The sequence below is a fragment of the Euleptes europaea genome, chromosome 11, assembly GCF_029931775.1.
Source record: "Euleptes europaea isolate rEulEur1 chromosome 11, rEulEur1.hap1, whole genome shotgun sequence".
In the NCBI taxonomy this organism is placed as follows: domain Eukaryota; kingdom Metazoa; phylum Chordata; class Lepidosauria; order Squamata; family Sphaerodactylidae; genus Euleptes; species Euleptes europaea.
The window spans coordinates 51,250,096-51,266,819 of NC_079322.1; the positions used below are offsets into that span (position 1 = coordinate 51,250,096).

Here is a 16,724-nt window from a genome sequence, read left to right on the forward strand (position 1 = left end):
GAGATGGTTGACTTAAAATAGCAGACTCTGAGCATGCAGTAGTGTATGTGCATAGGCTTCATTCATGTGATCAGAAGGCTGCTTTTTCAAATGCACCCCATCACAGGAATTGAGCCTATGCATGTAGACTCCACACTCACAAACTGGGGGTTGTGTATAGGCTGAGCTAGCACTCTTGCACCCCTTCTGCCTCCACCTGCGTTGATTTCAACACATGTAAAGTCATCTGTATAGGAACAGTGTGTGAAATATACCCATCTCCATAAGCACTCCGAGGCCTTCATAAAACACATTTTGGTATACATGTCTTTAGAAGATGGTGCACCTATATTCAGGTGGATAGCCATGTTAGTCTGTAGTAGCAGAATAAAATTCGAGTCCAGTAGTACCTTAATGTCATTTAAACGCTAAAATGACTAAACTGAGGCTATCGTATTTTGGTCATGTCATAAGATGACAAAAGTCACTGGAAAAGATGGTCATGCTAGGAAAGGTTGAGGGCAGCAGGAAAAGAGGAAGACCCAACAAGAGATGGATTGACTCAATAAAGGAATTTGCAAGATCTGAGCAAGGCTGTCAAAGATAGGACATTTTGGAGGACTTTCATTCATAGGGTCACCATGAGTCGGAAGCGACCTGACGGCACTTAACACACACACACAGTACCTTAATGACGGACAAACCTTTCTATGACATAAGCTTTCATGAATCAAAAGCTCACTTTGACAGACACCAATCTGACAAGAGTGAGCTTTGGCTCACAAGTTTATACCCTTGAAAATTCTGTTGGTCTTTAAGGTGCTACTGGACTCTACTTTTGTTCATTTAAATAATTTTTCTCTATTCACAACACAGCTTTTTTCCCTTTTATAATGAAATGGCAAATATGCAATGTCAAACTTGACATAAGATTTCAGATTCTGTTCTGCCTAGCGCATTACTGCTAGATTTAACAGTCTGTAACAAACAGGTAATATGACTCCCCTCCATCAAACTAATACTATTGCAAGTTTTTGGACTGGTAATTTTTCTCGTTTGAGCAAAGGGTAATAACTAAAACTAATAAGCACCCAAGTTATTGGAATTTGTTCTTTGTTTTTGCTAAATTAAATTAAACAATATCAGAATTTGTACGGGGGGGAATTTCACTGCTATTCTACAGGGAAGAATCACTCACCACCTATTCATTTGTAACTTTCCACATAGTTCTTGTGCTGGTGGTATCTCAGAATAACCTTACAAATAAAAAAACAGATGTACCTTTAGACAAGGTTTCAAGAAACAGAGCAGTACCTTAGGTTTTAGAACTAAACATACATACTCCTCTGCTTAATTAACGCTCCTTTCAGTACAAAAATAAGCACCCACAGCACATTTATTCAATGTTTAAATTACTTCATATTTTTCACATAACTTTAAAAGAAAATATATTTTATCCCACATACAGTAATAGCAAACAAGTGCAACGTTTCCAACAAAAATAATCTTTAACCAAATCTGTACAACAGATAAATAAAATATCTACAATACTTGGTTTATAAACATAAAAAACCTCTGACACCCAACAATAGTTCTCACCTCTTAAAAAATGTTATGCATGGTATCTATAAATGTAGCCCATGACTTATCAATCATCCATACAGTGGTTAACTAAACTGAACGGAATCAATCAAATGTCCTGATTAGTGGCAAAGTATAATCCATTGGAAAAAGAAAACTGAGAAAACACAGAACTTCTACACTGTGGGTTCCCACCCCCCTTCAACATACCCAGCAAGGCAGATCAGCTCAAGCATTAAATGAAAGAAATCTGGGATTTATTGTGCTTTAGTGGAATTGTCTCCTAGTAATTATAACTCAGTATGCCCATTTATGATGGGATTCCAAAATTCCTACTATTAGAAGGCATATACTTTCTATAAATTGCACATGTGCATAGAAAACACAGCATTGTTCAAAGAACAGTCTAAAGGTTAAACTATATGAAGTACGGGGAGATCCATCATCAACAGGTCTTTCCTGCATTTTTTAAAAGCAATATTGGGGCAGCATAGATAGCATTGGGACTGTCCTAGATAAGCAACAATAGATATTCCCCATTCTTTATACTTGTAAGACGACTGTCCTGGAAGTCTGGATTATCAAGACAGCCTCCCTGCATTATGTGCCCTGGATAGGCTTTCCCCCACATCCAGGACTAAAAGAAGTACTGGGAGGATAGTTTGGGTTAGTAAAACTGTACAGGGTAAACAGATTACTCCCCCATCACACACTATACAGCTCCAATATGAACTGAAGCTGCACACAGCTATAGTTTAACTTTAAAACACTGCCCAGGAAGATCCAATCATGGATCTCACAGGGCCTCATCTAGTTGCCTTACAGTGCTAAAAGCGCAGCTCTTGAAAAGGATTTTTTTAATTGTAACCCATGTATGATTTATCCCAAACACTTCAGGATTCTATGTACGATTATTATTTGTATAAATGTCCTACTGCTCCCAAACCAAAAAAAATTGGAATTATTTCAGCAGAACAAGGAATCCACATTGAATTTTATCTGCAGAATTTAAATTGCCACCTGCCTCCTCCAGTCTGAATTATTATTTTCCCAATCTATAATATCATGCTTAAAACGGTAAAGAGAAAAAGATAATTCTATAGACTCCTTCGATCTACCATAAACAACGTTTCTGCACCACTTACTTGCAGCTGTTTAATGCATCCATTCAGAACAGAAAATCAGTTTCTAATTTTTAAAAACTATATAGGGAATTTTACCATATGGGGGATTTTTACAGCCCTTTTAAAGCAGTGAGGAGTAAAACATATTCAGGTCTCATATTTTAGATATGCATATGTATCCCTCTTTTCAAACAGTCAAATCTGGGTTGCTCTTCATAATTCTGAAAGGACTTGGATTCTAGGCACTGAGATAAATAAATCTTCCTAAATGAAAAGAACAATGGATTGTACTCTAGCAATGTGCTTGCACACAAAAGACTGCAGATCTTCCTTGCTTCCCCCTTACAGTCCTTTCTGACTTAAGGACAGTTGATTCCCAAGGCATCAGGAGGTGAAGGAGAAAAAATCACTCCCTTGTCCCACTGATGGAAGAGGCAGTTTCACCCACCCCTCCTCACTGCACAACACTGACCCATGTGGCTATTACTCCATGTGGGCCCTGCAACCCAGGAGGCAACTTTCCCAGGATCAGAAGGGACTGTTGTAGGAGGAGAAAGCAGGGTAAGCCCTGTGACCATCACTGGTGGATGTTGGAGCCAACCCAGTGTTTACACAAGCGGCATGATAGTCATAGGTAGCAGCTGTCTGATATATTCACTGAAGAGCTTATAATAGATTAATTTACAGTTCCTATGAAGAGACCTACTGGAAATTATTTTCAGCAGCCAAAGAGGAGAAGAGCTGAATTGTACTCATTTTTACCAATACAAGGGAATATACTATGCTGGGAGATAAGAATCCGAAACAAGATGAGAATAGCAAGGGACATTTCATTTTCCCTCAACTTCCGACACTAGTATTTAAGCTGCTTAGAATCAATTACAGAAGCAGGAAACCATGGATGAAAAAGTAAACAATTTTAGAAATATCAGAATAAGATGGTGCAGACATTACAAATGAAAACAGCAAATTATTGAAAGCTACCTTCACTGAAATGCTGACATATAATTTGTAAACATGAATATTAAGATTATATTAATGTGAGCACACACACCCTGCAGCATTAAAAGGGTTTCCTTGATATGTAGTAGCTATACTTCAAATAACTGTCATTATAAATTTTCTTAAGTCAGAACATCCCCTATTACTGTAAGAAAAATCTAATCATGGGTCAATGCTGAATTCTTAAGGATCGGCTGCAGTGTTTAAGCATAGTGCCGTCTTTACATAAGATATGCAATGATTGGAACGTGCAGTATCATCCTAGGCAGAGTGACAACCCTCCTAAGCCCTTTGGCTTCGTCTCAGAAGAATTCAGCTTAGGATGGCACCGTTACTTTCATTTGCAGGTTACTTAACCCCTTTGCAGCAGCTTCTTGAAAACATACAAATACATTAACTACAGTATGCTACTAATTATTTAACAACTTGATAATGCCTCCAGGTAAAATGAACGCAACAGTCACCAAACGGTTTGATTAACCAAACCATCCTCCATCTTTAAGCCATTGTAAACAGAAGTAATGCTCCAGCAGCAATGATGTCTTTTTCACATGCAGTTGTACACCGTGCCTTTCTGTTTCTCCGTATTCCTTAGCAGATGGAGATGACCACGCAAAATAGTGACATTTCCACTCCATACAAGTTCAGTAGACTTCATTTTGACTTTTTTTTTGGGATGCTGTTTAATTCCAGCTAATTTTTCTTTTGGCTTAGGCAGACACGTGGAAAGGCTGAAGTTAAGCTTCAATAATTTCATGGAAGTCAATGCCTTGATTTTTCTTCAACTGCTGATAAAAAGAGAAGTCCTGAAAAAAATCCACCTATGCACAGCAATCTTTTCAGCAGAATTGCATTATCTTTTGGAACTACAATTTGTGCAAGATCATTGGTGATCTGGGAAATTTCATGTGCCACACATACAAATATAAAAGTGCTGATAATAATGTTGAGCATGGGATTTCCTGGGACAAGGACCAAGATCCCCTTGGTATCTGCTGCTAGCCAAATGTGGTATTGGCAGATGAAGAGCTGGAAACAAAATAAGAGATTTTTAAAAAGTGCATACATTATAGCATTCCGTTTTAAATCATAATAGTTATACTATGAAAGTCCCATACTAGTTTGGTAAGTGGCATCATTTGCCATGTTGATGTCACAATACCAATACAGCAGATAAGGACACATCTACTATTGCCCAATGGCTACATATGGGAATACACAAGTTCCTTATCACTTTTATACTTTCTCTAAGACAGCATAGAAAAACCCAATTTTGTTCCTCCAACCATCTGTTGTAATGCCCCAAATTAACAAAGGCTACAGATAAAGTGCAGCAGGAATACTTGAGAAAAATCCTACGTTTATGGCACTGATTTTATAGAACGTGTACATTTCATATGACCCTGGAAACATTATACTTGGGAGCACCATGCAACAGAGTTAGAAAGATAGAAGACTTTCAGCATACATACTTTAACACACAGTCAAAAGTTCTATTATTCGCTGAGGACCTGTTCTGATTATTAAAAGTACTGCTTGCCTGCACAACAATTACAACCTGCTCATTGTACAGTAATGAGGCTGCTTGCCTGCCTGCACAACAATTACAACTTGCTCATTGTACAGTAATGAGGATAACAACAATAATGCATACAGCATATCAGGAGTTCTAAGGGGATCACATGCACTGTCTCAGTAAGCCTTACAAGTAAGACAGGAGACAAGTTTTACATTACATAGCCATGTAAACCTTCAAAAAGTTTTTTCCCAGAATAAGCCATGCCACAGAAGTTGTTGATTTATTTCTTTCCTTACTTATACCTTAGGTACAGTCATAACTATAATAAAGTGACTGATAACACTACCCATTCTGCAATCACTTTCTTTGCCTTTCTTGATCCATAAATAACCATGACTTAAAGGGTAGCAATTTTCTCTCAAGGACAACAATATCAGGGAGAGAGCCTTCTGCGCTTTTGCGAAAGAGAACATCCACCACAATTCATTTCACAAAAAAGTACCAAAGAAAAAGCTGAATTTCAAGTTCTTCCTGTAACAGCCCCCCCCCCATTTTAAAGTGTTCAACTCTACACACACAGCATAATGAAACTAGGTTGCTTGTAGCATACATTTATGCTCCTTATATTGTAAGATTATGCTACCTACCTCAAGAGAAATTCTGCCAAACCAGGCAAAAAACGAACTGTACACAGAACGAGCATAGCCAGGTATATTCCTTATAAGGATAAAAGCTAAAATCTAAAAGACAAAACCAACTTATGTATAAGACCGCCTTCCATATTTTTTCCAGTTTATTTACTACATTTCCCTGAATGCATAACCCATTCGCTTTCACACCGTATTGTACTGAAACCAGAAATTAGGAGGCCTGTATTAGATGGGCTGTTGGTGAAATGTGAATGGATTTCCCATCTCTTTACATTTCTATTAATAGCTACAGTCTGTATGCATGTTTTATTGTACCAGGCGGGGAGGTTTTTTTTTTAACCCTATCTGTTTTCCCAGTGTATGGCTGTTACCGCGCTAGGTATTCCCAGTGATGTTTTTTATAACATTTCCAAACTCTTGATACATCGCTTTAAAATACATCGTTTTTGGATGCCATGGCTAAAAAATGGTTGGAAGACGTCTTCACAGCTAAAGGGGCCAAACAAAATGCGAACAGTATTTTTTATAACAGTTTCAAACTCTTAATACATCGGTGGGAATACATAGAAAGTGTGAACTGTTTTTTTATAACATTTTCAAACTCTTAATACATCGCTGGGAATACCTAGTGCGGTAACAGCCTATATTGCATTCCCTTGAAGCTGCTAATTATCAGTCAGGGGAACATATATATTGGAGGGGGGAGAGCTATTTACATAATGAAAATGGCAATTGGAGAGGATTAAAAAGCCCTATCATGGTCCCAAGCCAATCTGCCTTTCTTCCAACTGCTACATAGAGAAATGTAAAGTGATGGAAGATGTCTCTAACTTCTCATCTAGTTGTGGTTCAAAGGGCATTAGTAACATATCTAACAACAAGATCCCAGTACCACAACTTCACAGTGTAGCATGAGTATTTGACAAACACAGAAAGTAGGCATATAAAAGGGCATGGCTATATAGATAGAAATGAGCTAAACTGTTGAGGGCTGTTATGGTGAGCTCTATGGAACACAATGAACAGGTGCCATCAAGCCAAACCTCTGAGGAATGAGTAAATATCTGCTTCCCTTACAAGAAACCTGAAGTCTCCAGGGACTTTTAGCCATTATCCCCATAATTTACTTACGTATACCCCTTCACTTTCTGTCATCTACATCAGGGACCCCCAACCTTTTTGATCCTATGGGAACCTTTGCAATTATGACAGTGTGGTAGGCGCAACCATAAAAACGACTGCCACAAAATGGCTGCCACAGGAGGTGCAGCCAGCCACACTATCTCTGCTACAGCTCACCTTCTGTCACACTTTGAAGATCACTGTGCTGTGGTAACAGCTAGCGCTGAAGCAACGTTTTAAAAAATGCGCACAGCCAGTCAAATCTCCAGTGGCCAATTAGAAGCCTTGCTGGACAAAAACCCCACCTGGCCCTGCCCACTTTCGAAAAGCACCAGGAAAGGTGACAGTGGGCACCATGTTGCAGACCCCTTGTCCACATGAATGGCTTCTACCCAGTCCTTTGGCACTTGGGTTCTTTGTCAGAGTGCTCTTTAGAGCCACCGTGGTATAGTGGCTAAGAGTGGCGGAGTCAAATATGGAGACCCAGGTTTCGATTCCCCACTCCTCCATGTGCAGCCTGCTGGGTGACCTTGGGCCAGTCAGTTCTCTCAAAACTCTCTCAGCCCCACCTACGTTACAAAGTGCCAGTTGCCAGTTCTTCAACACTGTGGTTGTAACTTTCAACCAAACCTGTAACAGTTTGTGAAACGGACAAATTTGAAATGATATTGAGTACTGGATTGTCAGTAAACATTATGTTATGGTAAATTCTAAGCTTTTCTTTGCTGAGCATGAATGACTTGTTCCGTTACTGGGCACCCTTGTGAGAGAAGGAGTGGATCATGTGGGGCACCTCCCTGGGCAATTTAAACCCTGAGTAGATGGTGGGGGGGGAGCAGGGGTTCAGTCCTAAGCACACAGTTAGGGGCGAAGGAAGTGCAAGGTGGGTCTGCAGGAATAATCGAAGCTCAGCGTGGTGAGAGTCAGCGTGGTGTAATGGTGGAGAGCGGCAGACAGCAATCTGGAGAACCAGGTTTGATTACCTTCTCCTCCACTTGAGTGGCAGCCTCTAATCTGGAGAACCAGATTAGATTCCCCACTCCCCCACATGAAGCCTGCTGGGTGACCTTGGGCTAGTCACAGTTCTCTCAGAACTCTCTCAGCCCCACCTACCTCACAAGGTACCTGTTGTGGGAGAGGAAGGGAAGGAGATTGTAAGCCGCTTTGAGACTCGGCAGAGAAAAGCGGGGTATAAAAACCAACTCTTCTTCTTCAACACTGTGGCACAGGCCTCACCAGGAGGGAGTCAACTGAATGTTTCTACATATGAATGTTGCACTCCGCATGTCCAGTAAATGACTCTCCCCCTAAATCATAGCTGCAGGTCTTCTACTATTACAAAGATGCCACTATGTTCAAAAGTGTTCCATAAATGTGTTTAACTTGCTTTATGAGACTATGTCTATCCATCCCAAGGGGAAAACCCCACACCATAAAAACAATAATTTGGGCTGTTCTGGGCCAAGAAAAACTTTCTGTCACTGCATGTTACTTAACTCTGCTGTCATCTGTGGTCCAGATAGCCAGCTGTTTCATGAGCCTAGCACTTTATGGGCTGTGGGGAATAACCAAAAAATTCTGCCACAGAAGAAAGAGGACATAATTACCTGCACAACTGAAACAGAGGGATGCATTTCATTGCACTCCGTTTTGTTTTTACAGCTGCTTGCCCAGATAGAGTACGTCTAAAACATATAAACACACACATGAGCTAGCAATTATTTTTGAAGGTAATAAATGAAGCCGATCTACTGAATGGATGGTAGGAGAAGTGTTGGTTCCACAGTTTATGCTTAGAGATATTTATCTTCTGCAGAGAAATGTCTTTAACCATTTCTCTCAACATGCCATTTGCTCTATGAAGCTGGCAAAACCCGCTGAAATGGCCCAGGCTTCCTATAACATGTCCCGGGTTTATTTACCGAGCCCCTTCTCCTCATCTCATGAAGATTACCAGCCTCCTGAATGACTGCTAATTAATGTATGAAGACACTTGACAGAGCAAGGGGTTTGGGGAGCTTACCAAAAAAGAGACTACTGAAATAAATAACAACACATTTGAAACTTTGCTGGGAAAGAGTGGCTCTCCCTTTCCTTCTGATAGGGCCTGCCGCTTCTGAAACGTTAGATAAATAAAAGCAAACAACATCCCATGAAAAACGACCTGCAAGAGAAACGAAGAACAAACTCAATTACAGCTTTAGTAAACTTCAGGAGCTTTTAACATCATCCATTTAAGGCCCCCACTCTGCATGTCCACCTGTGCCTAGGGTTGCAAACTCTGGGTTGGGAAATTCCAGGCAATTTGGGGGTGGATCCTGGGGAGGGGTGAGGTTGGGGAGGGACCTTGGCAGGGTATAATATCATGCAGTCCACCTTCCAAAGCAGCTGTTTTCTCCAGGGAAACTGATCTCTGTATAAAATATTGTCAAAGGCTTTCACGGTCAGAGTTCATTGGTTCTTGTAGGTTATCCGGACTGTGTGACCGAAAATACCAAGACCACGGTCACACAGCCCGGATAACCTACAAGAACCAATGATCTCTGTATATCTGGAGATCAGTTGTGATTCTGGGAGATCTCCAGGCCCCAAGTGGAGGCCACCATAACCTACAGTGCCTGAATTTTAAAAACCATTTCTGGTTTTACGAGACATGACCAGGAAAAAACCTGAGCCTTCTTGGCTTGGACACATAGTAATGTGCCCGCCTAATAGCCTGTTCATATTTTAATGAGCACTTATCTATATTAGGCAAAACGACAGGCCAAGATTCTAGAGTCACAAATACGTTTTTCACTAAAGTGCTGTGGCAAATGGCAGCGAGTGAAATAACTTTTTGCAGCTGACTGGAGAAACTTATCATTTAGCTTTTCCTGTTTTCATTTACAAGATGGCAGGCACTGCAGTTTGTTCTCTCTTGCATAAGGCTAGGCTAAGCAAACTTATTTTTTTCAGACAGAAGAGCCAGAAATCTGTAACAGTAAATAAAGCATTACTCACATATCGATCTAGTTTCCACCTAAACCACCATTCATAGACACTCCCATTTAATTCAAAACCTTTGGACAATGGCCAAAGAGAAAAGATTTTCTCAAATGCACCCTGTAAGAAAAAACATGAAAATATAAACAGCTTGGTCATATCATTAAATATAAACATTTCTGAAAGCAAAGATGGGAATATGGAAGTGCCTAATATGGTAACAGAGTACTCCATTATTTTACCATCTAATTAAGTCTCACTAGTTTTAGGGTTAGACATAATCTAAAACATTGTTCTTAAAAGGGCAAAGGTACTTAAATCCAGAGATTGGAGCCATGGACAGACAAGACAGATCTTTCTACAAACCTAAGAAAAGCCCTAGGTTTGCAGAAAAACCTGAGATCTCAACCAAACAAACCAACAACCTTTCCGATGCTAGATAACCACAAAAGTATTGCCAGTCTTGAAGCCTTGGTTTCTGTCAGTAAAAGGAAGGGAAACAGGGCAAGGTCATTTCCAGGGGTATTTTGGCCTTTGAGGGAGGATTCATTGATGCCAGGCCCACCAGCAACCACTGGGCGACTTGGAACCAAACAATCTGCATGACTCACCCAGAACTGGCTGCTTGCTACTGTTCAGCAGCAGCCACCCCACAAAAAGGTAGTGTGGTGTAGTAGTTAGAGATTCGAGCTTCAGATAAGAACCTGGGAGACCCAGGTTTGAATCACCTCTGCCACGGAAGCTCACTTGGTCGCACACACTCAGCCTAACCTGCCTCACAGGGCTGTAGTGAGAATAAAATGGAGGAGAGATGAATGTTTTCAGTTGCTTTGGATCCCCATGGGTGAGGAAGGTGAGGCATAAATGAAGTACACAGATAATAAGCATAGTTAAAGATGGGGGGCAGAAAGGAGGTAGGATGGTGAGCGATTGGGAAGGAGAAAAGGAAGCATGGAAAGGTGAGGATATGGCGGCTGCCTGGAGAAGGGAAAGAGAAAATAGGGTGGGAAAGAGATACAGGGGAACACATAAATACATGAATCTGCCTTATACTGAATCAGACCCTTGGTCCATGAAATCAGGTCCATGAATACATGAAGCGGCCTTATACTGAATCAGACCCTTGGTCAGTATTGTCTACTCAGATCGGCAGCGGCTCTCCAGGGTCTCAGGCAGAGGTCTTTCGCATTACCTACTCGCCTAGTCTCTTTAACTGGAGATGCTGGGGATTGAACCTGGGACTTTCGGCAAGCCAAGCAGATGCTCTACCACTGAGCCACAGCCCCTCCCCATGGTTGTTGGCAACTAATGATCTTAAAATGATGGCCTTGCAGTTTTTTAAAATTTAGAATATGTTTATCCAGTTTCTCCATAATCCTGATCATGGTGTTTCTTTGGGTGATATAAGATTTTCCCCCCTATTGTGGGGCAAGAAACTGATCTAGGGCCTTCCAGTCCCCATGCTGTTTGGTGCTTCTTGGTTTCAACTGAATGTGAATGTGAAAAGAAAGCCATAGTAAGATATCAAGCAAAGTTGCAATTATTATTTAATAAGTAGTTTCTAATTTTCTTCGTCAGTTGAATATATGTAGATGTTAGCTAGACAGTACCTCCTGCAAATCCTTGCAAGTTCCCCATCACACAACTTGGCCTGGCCCAACCAGCACTGTACAACTTAGTTAGGGTTTTCCCAGGGAGAGACTGCCAGGGTGAGGAAAGGAGGGACAACAGAAGACCATGGGATGGATAAAAGTAAGTCACTGTAGAATTTATCTGTCAAGAACCTGGCCTTTTCATGCAGTTTCTTGCTTTATTCAGACAATGGTTCAGGCTGAAGCCTAGCAAAGATGGAAGCTTCTTTTACTGAAACTAAGCAACTTATTGATATTGCAGAGCCTTAGATAAGGGAGATGGGAACCCAGGTGCGTTCACACCACTGAGTGTAATCAGCTCCAAGGTCTATGGGGCTGGGAGGGAACATTCCACCTAATTAACGCCTGAGATCATTCAGAGGGAGAGAGGCCTTGCTGAGGGGGCTGGATACGATTGCAGAGTGCCCAGACACGTTGGAAATTTCCTCTGACCCCTAGGTCACATGGTCAGCAACAGCTTCATTGGTCAAGTGACATCATCGACTATATATCTGACTGGCTAACTAGGATCAAGCCAATGTTGGTCTTTGAGCATATTGCTTAGATCCTTCAATATAGATTGGTCCTTGCTCCACGGTTGGTCCTGAGCTTTGGCCCACATGCATGCCCTGTGCCTTGTGTCTTGTCTGGGCCCTGGAACCCGAAACCTTACTTTGATTCCTGAAAGAACTCAGACTTTTGGGTACCATCTTGATATCTGAATCTATGCTTATTAGTGTGTAGCTAATCTTTTAAAATTAGCTTTGTTATTTTATCCTCACTGTTCACTGCTCTTTTATTCTTATTCTTGCGCAATTTTAATAAATCAATATAATTTTATTTTGTGGTGTCTTTGAATTCAGGAGGCTTCAATCTCAATCTAGTACTTTGGCCTTCAATGGCTACAGCTACCAAATTAATTATTTTCTGAAACTTGCCGTGAAAGCGTCCTACCTCGCAAAGGTGACTTTCTTGGCCTTAGTCTCGAGAGGGTCTAAGGGAGGCTTGTCCCTTGGTCTCTGGCTGACTGGGTAGAGAAAGGGACTGGAGGCAGGCTTCCTACCGAAACGTGAGGAGGTACACCAGCTTTCTGTAATTTCTTTAGTTTAGCTGCCCCATCCCATGGGTGGTCTTGGATTAGACTAACTATTTAAATGCACTGAACAGTTTGAATCAAAGGAAGACAGTAAAAATTCCTTCATTGTACCATCATTTTTTAAAAAAATCAAAAGATTTTCTGTGCACATTTAGTTAAGATAAATGATTAAACTGATGCGGATAAAATTATCGAAAGTCCCATGAGCTTTCAAAGGGAGAAAGCTTTCAGGAAGCTAATTCATACAGTGTCAAAGTGTAAGCAATTATACCCAAAGGGGGAAAAAAATCAGAAACTTATAGTTGCAGGCACTTTGGGTAAAGACTATTCTGTTTAAGTGCCAAATAAACACTGAATAACTCTTGAATAGTTGGCAATACTTCTAACATTAAAACATTTTGTACCAAAATAAAACATTTTAAATATATAGTCCAATCTAGCGCAGGACTGTATCTATAAGTGATTATTATTTGGATATATGCAAATAGTTGCTCTGCAAGCAGTTCCCTAATCTGCACAGCTGGGTATACAAAGCCTGGATGCGGTGTCAGCTCTTTGAAAGGAGAATGTGAATCTAGCTTCTTCTATCAGCATGAACAGACACAGTCCAGCTACTCTGCATGTATTCATGTGGATCAGGAACAACTTTCCATTTCAGAGTGGCTTTCTACGAAGAGGCACAGGTGAGTTTTTCCTGACCCCAGACATTTCTGAGCCACATGTTTCCAATTATTTCCACAACTAAAAGCAGAAAGCAAATACAATTTGCCCTTGATTTATAAAATGCTCATATTTAAATTTCAGTAACAAAAAATGCAGAGGGAAAATCAGGTTGTTCTTAGAGCACCGTATGTTAGAAAGCACAACCATTTTTTTTCTTTTAGTTTTTTTTCTTTTTTTATACAACCATTTTCTGATGTATAGTATGTGTCTGTCCTTCATTTGTCACTGCATATTTTGATACCTGGATTTAACTGTGCAGGTGTACCTGGATAAGCAAGTGATAAACAAACTGAAGAAGCAATCCACTCTTCCAAAAAAAACCCCCAAAACAGCTAGTTTTGGTGCAAGCACAGGGCATTGTGCTTTCTGAAAGCAGATGCTTTGCATTCAGGCATTTGGACGATTCCCTGTATTTCAACGCCTATTTACATGGAACTGGATAACAAATTTGCCATAAAGTTAAATGCATGTCGGTTCTTGTCCAACAAGACAACACATCCTGAGCTTACAGCTACCGCTGACCCATGGATTCAGGTGCTTAAAAAAAAAAAGACCTTAAATATATGATTTCTAAACTGTCTTAGAATATTAATTTGGTTTCTATTAGAATGTAAAGTAAAAAATGTAAGAAAATTCATTACGAACCTGAGAAAACGATAGAAAATATATACAAATGAACAAGGAAGCCAGTTTCAGCAGCAAACCAAAATGCCAGAAGCAATTTCCTGGTGGACAAGAATAACAACAAAAAATGATTCACAGTGGGTAGCCGTGTTAGTCTGTCTGCAGTAGTAGAAAAGAGCAAGAGTCCAGTAGCACCTTAAAGACTAACAAAAATATTTTCTGGCAGGGTATGAGCTTTCGTGAGCCACAGCCCACTTCTTCAGATACAGCTAGAATGTGAATCCATCTGTCTTTAAGTAGAGGAGAGTGAATTCAGACAAGCATTAGTATGTAAATGTTAACAGTATGTAAATGTGAATAGCAGGCGTGATACCCTGCCAGAAAATATTTTTGTTAGTCTTTCAGGTGCTACTGGACTCTTGCTCTTCTCTACTACAACAAAAAATGAGCCTTTGGTTGTTTCTCCACTATGGTAACAGATGAATGAGCACTCTACATTTCCATCCAATACACACACACACACACACACATCATCATCATCATTTCTCCTTTATAACAAATTACCCTATTAAAATTAGTGCCAAGCTAAACATCTTTGAAGAAGAAGAGTTGGCTTTTATATGGCGATTTTCTATATCACTTAAGGAGAATAAATCATCTTACGATCTCTTTCCCTTCCTCTCCCCACAACAGGTAGGCGAGGCTGAGAGAATTCTAAGAGAACTATGACTGGCTCAAGGTCACCCAGAGGACTTCATGTGTAGGAGTGGAGAAACCAACCTGGATCACCAGATTGGAGTCCGCCACTCATGTGGAGGAGTGGGGAATCAAACCCGGTTCTGCAGAGTTCACTGCTCCTTAACCACTACACCATGCTTTGCTCCCTCACTAAACCTGTTGCCTTCATTTCAGTGTTTCTTATCCCATTTTGTGAAACCATGCAGAACTGTCATAAGAGGCAGGTGTTAGAGCAGGGGTGTCAGACAGGCAGCCTGTGGGCTGGATCCGGCCCCTGGGGGGCTGGTCTCCGGCCCACGAAGAGAGGCCCGTGCCCCCCTGCCCCCGCCGTTTCTCGGGCACACTCAGGCCCCCATGGGGGCCAGGCGCACCCTCCCCGCCTCTGGAGGCTACCAATGGGTAGACCTGGCCTCCATGGGGAAAAAGAAGTCTCCATCTGGAGGCCAGGTCTACTGCCATGCAAGCCAATGGGTAGACCTGGCCTCTTTGGGGGGAGACCTCTCTCCCTCCCCCTCTCTCTCCCCTCCCCCCCTCCCCCTCCCCTGTGTCTTCTATAAAGTTTGTATCTCCAGTACCTGGCATTACATTTTATTTTATTTTATTTATTTGTTACGCATCTTCGGCCCGACCAAAAGACATTTATGTTATATCCGGCCCTCCTCACAAATGAGTTTGACACCCCTGTGTTAGAGGGAACAGAGAACAAATTCACACTGCCAGGGCAAATAGGTTAATGATCCCTCACACTGATTCAGTTGCACATAGTTAACTAATTGGAACAGAATGTATTTGAGAGAGTGCATTCTGTCCCAGTGCTCATCCCATTGAAAGTAACAGTGCCAGTGGACCATATCAAGATATGTATCTGAATGTCGCCCATCTACACTGCGTACTATGCATCCTCATTTACATTCTGCCCCAGCCAGTCATGTGCCTTGAGAAATGGACCAGGGCAAAATTCTTGCCATGCAGCGCAGGACAAAAAAACTGCTAGTATGAAGACGCAAAACAGGAAACAACCCAGTTTCCTATGCAACTGAGATGCACTGCCACTCTGGCTGCCCAGATTTAGATTGCGGGGAATGGGAGGGCCTCTACTGCCTTCAGAGCCAAATTTGTTTGGCTAGATACACAGAGCCAAATTTGTTTGGCTAGATGACCCCAAGAATTCATCATGGTCATTAATTGATCTCTGAGTGGTACTGTGGAAGCTCTTCTAAGGTTTCAGGAACTGGCTCTGAAAAAGCAGCAGCAGATCAGGAAAACACTGGCCGCAGAGTTGAAAGAAACTTGAAATTAAATGTAGCTGCATGCCAAACAAAAGTGCTTATCTATTTCAGCATACCAACAGGCTTTTTAAATACAAAAAAAATTAATTACCATTGGCTTTCTTCTGGACTATTTGAGGCCACAGAGCTAATGTAACATATATAATCATAAACCAGACAGTGACGAGAGGAACAAAATAATAGAATTGGTAAGACCGATCCATCACGATGCACAACACCACAACTAGGAAGTTCAGTCGAAATAAGACCTGTTGGGGTAATGAAAGAGAAGAAAAATATTTCATTAAACATGTGCAGTGAACAGTGATTTTACAATATTTACATTTTAGCATAAGAGATTCTGTTGTTTCAGCAGGAAAGACAAGAGCCTGGAGAGAGAGTCTGAGTTATTTAATAATAGTGTGCCTTCTTAATGCTTTTATGGACCAGGTTGTTTGCCTTTGAGAACTTAAATGAAGACAGCTCAGAATGCCAGGCTGGCTGCTATGCATCTATTGGGAAAAAACTTTATATTGTAAAATAAATAAATGGCTTCTTGCATGCAAGACCTTCTGCTGCTATTACTAATGCCACTCCCTAAGAAGCTTTCTTGTTCAACCAAACCTAAGATTTTACCAAAGATCCCTGAGTCTAGGCTGGAGCCTAGAGCCCAGTCAGATTCATT

The 16,724-nt window shown here is 41.0% G+C and overlaps 1 protein-coding gene across 2 annotated transcripts in view; it reads right to left on the bottom strand.

Moving 5' to 3' along the window:
* Positions 1-4,441: 4,441 nt before the first annotated feature.
* Positions 4,442-16,724, bottom strand: part of CASD1 (CAS1 domain containing 1) — a 33,477-nt gene continuing 21,194 nt past the window's right edge. For both annotated transcript variants that reach the window (XM_056857329.1, XM_056857328.1), the window contains exons 12-18: positions 16,152-16,308; positions 14,055-14,134; positions 9,978-10,079; positions 9,001-9,141; positions 8,585-8,662; positions 5,853-5,945; positions 4,442-4,715 (exon numbers count right to left, since the gene is read on the bottom strand). In XM_056857329.1, the coding sequence (XP_056713307.1) occupies positions 4,449-4,715; positions 5,853-5,945; positions 8,585-8,662; positions 9,001-9,141; positions 9,978-10,079; positions 14,055-14,134; positions 16,152-16,308 (918 nt within the window). In that variant the 3' untranslated portion in view covers positions 4,442-4,448. The remainder of the gene's footprint in view (positions 4,716-5,852; positions 5,946-8,584; positions 8,663-9,000; positions 9,142-9,977; positions 10,080-14,054; positions 14,135-16,151; positions 16,309-16,724) is intronic.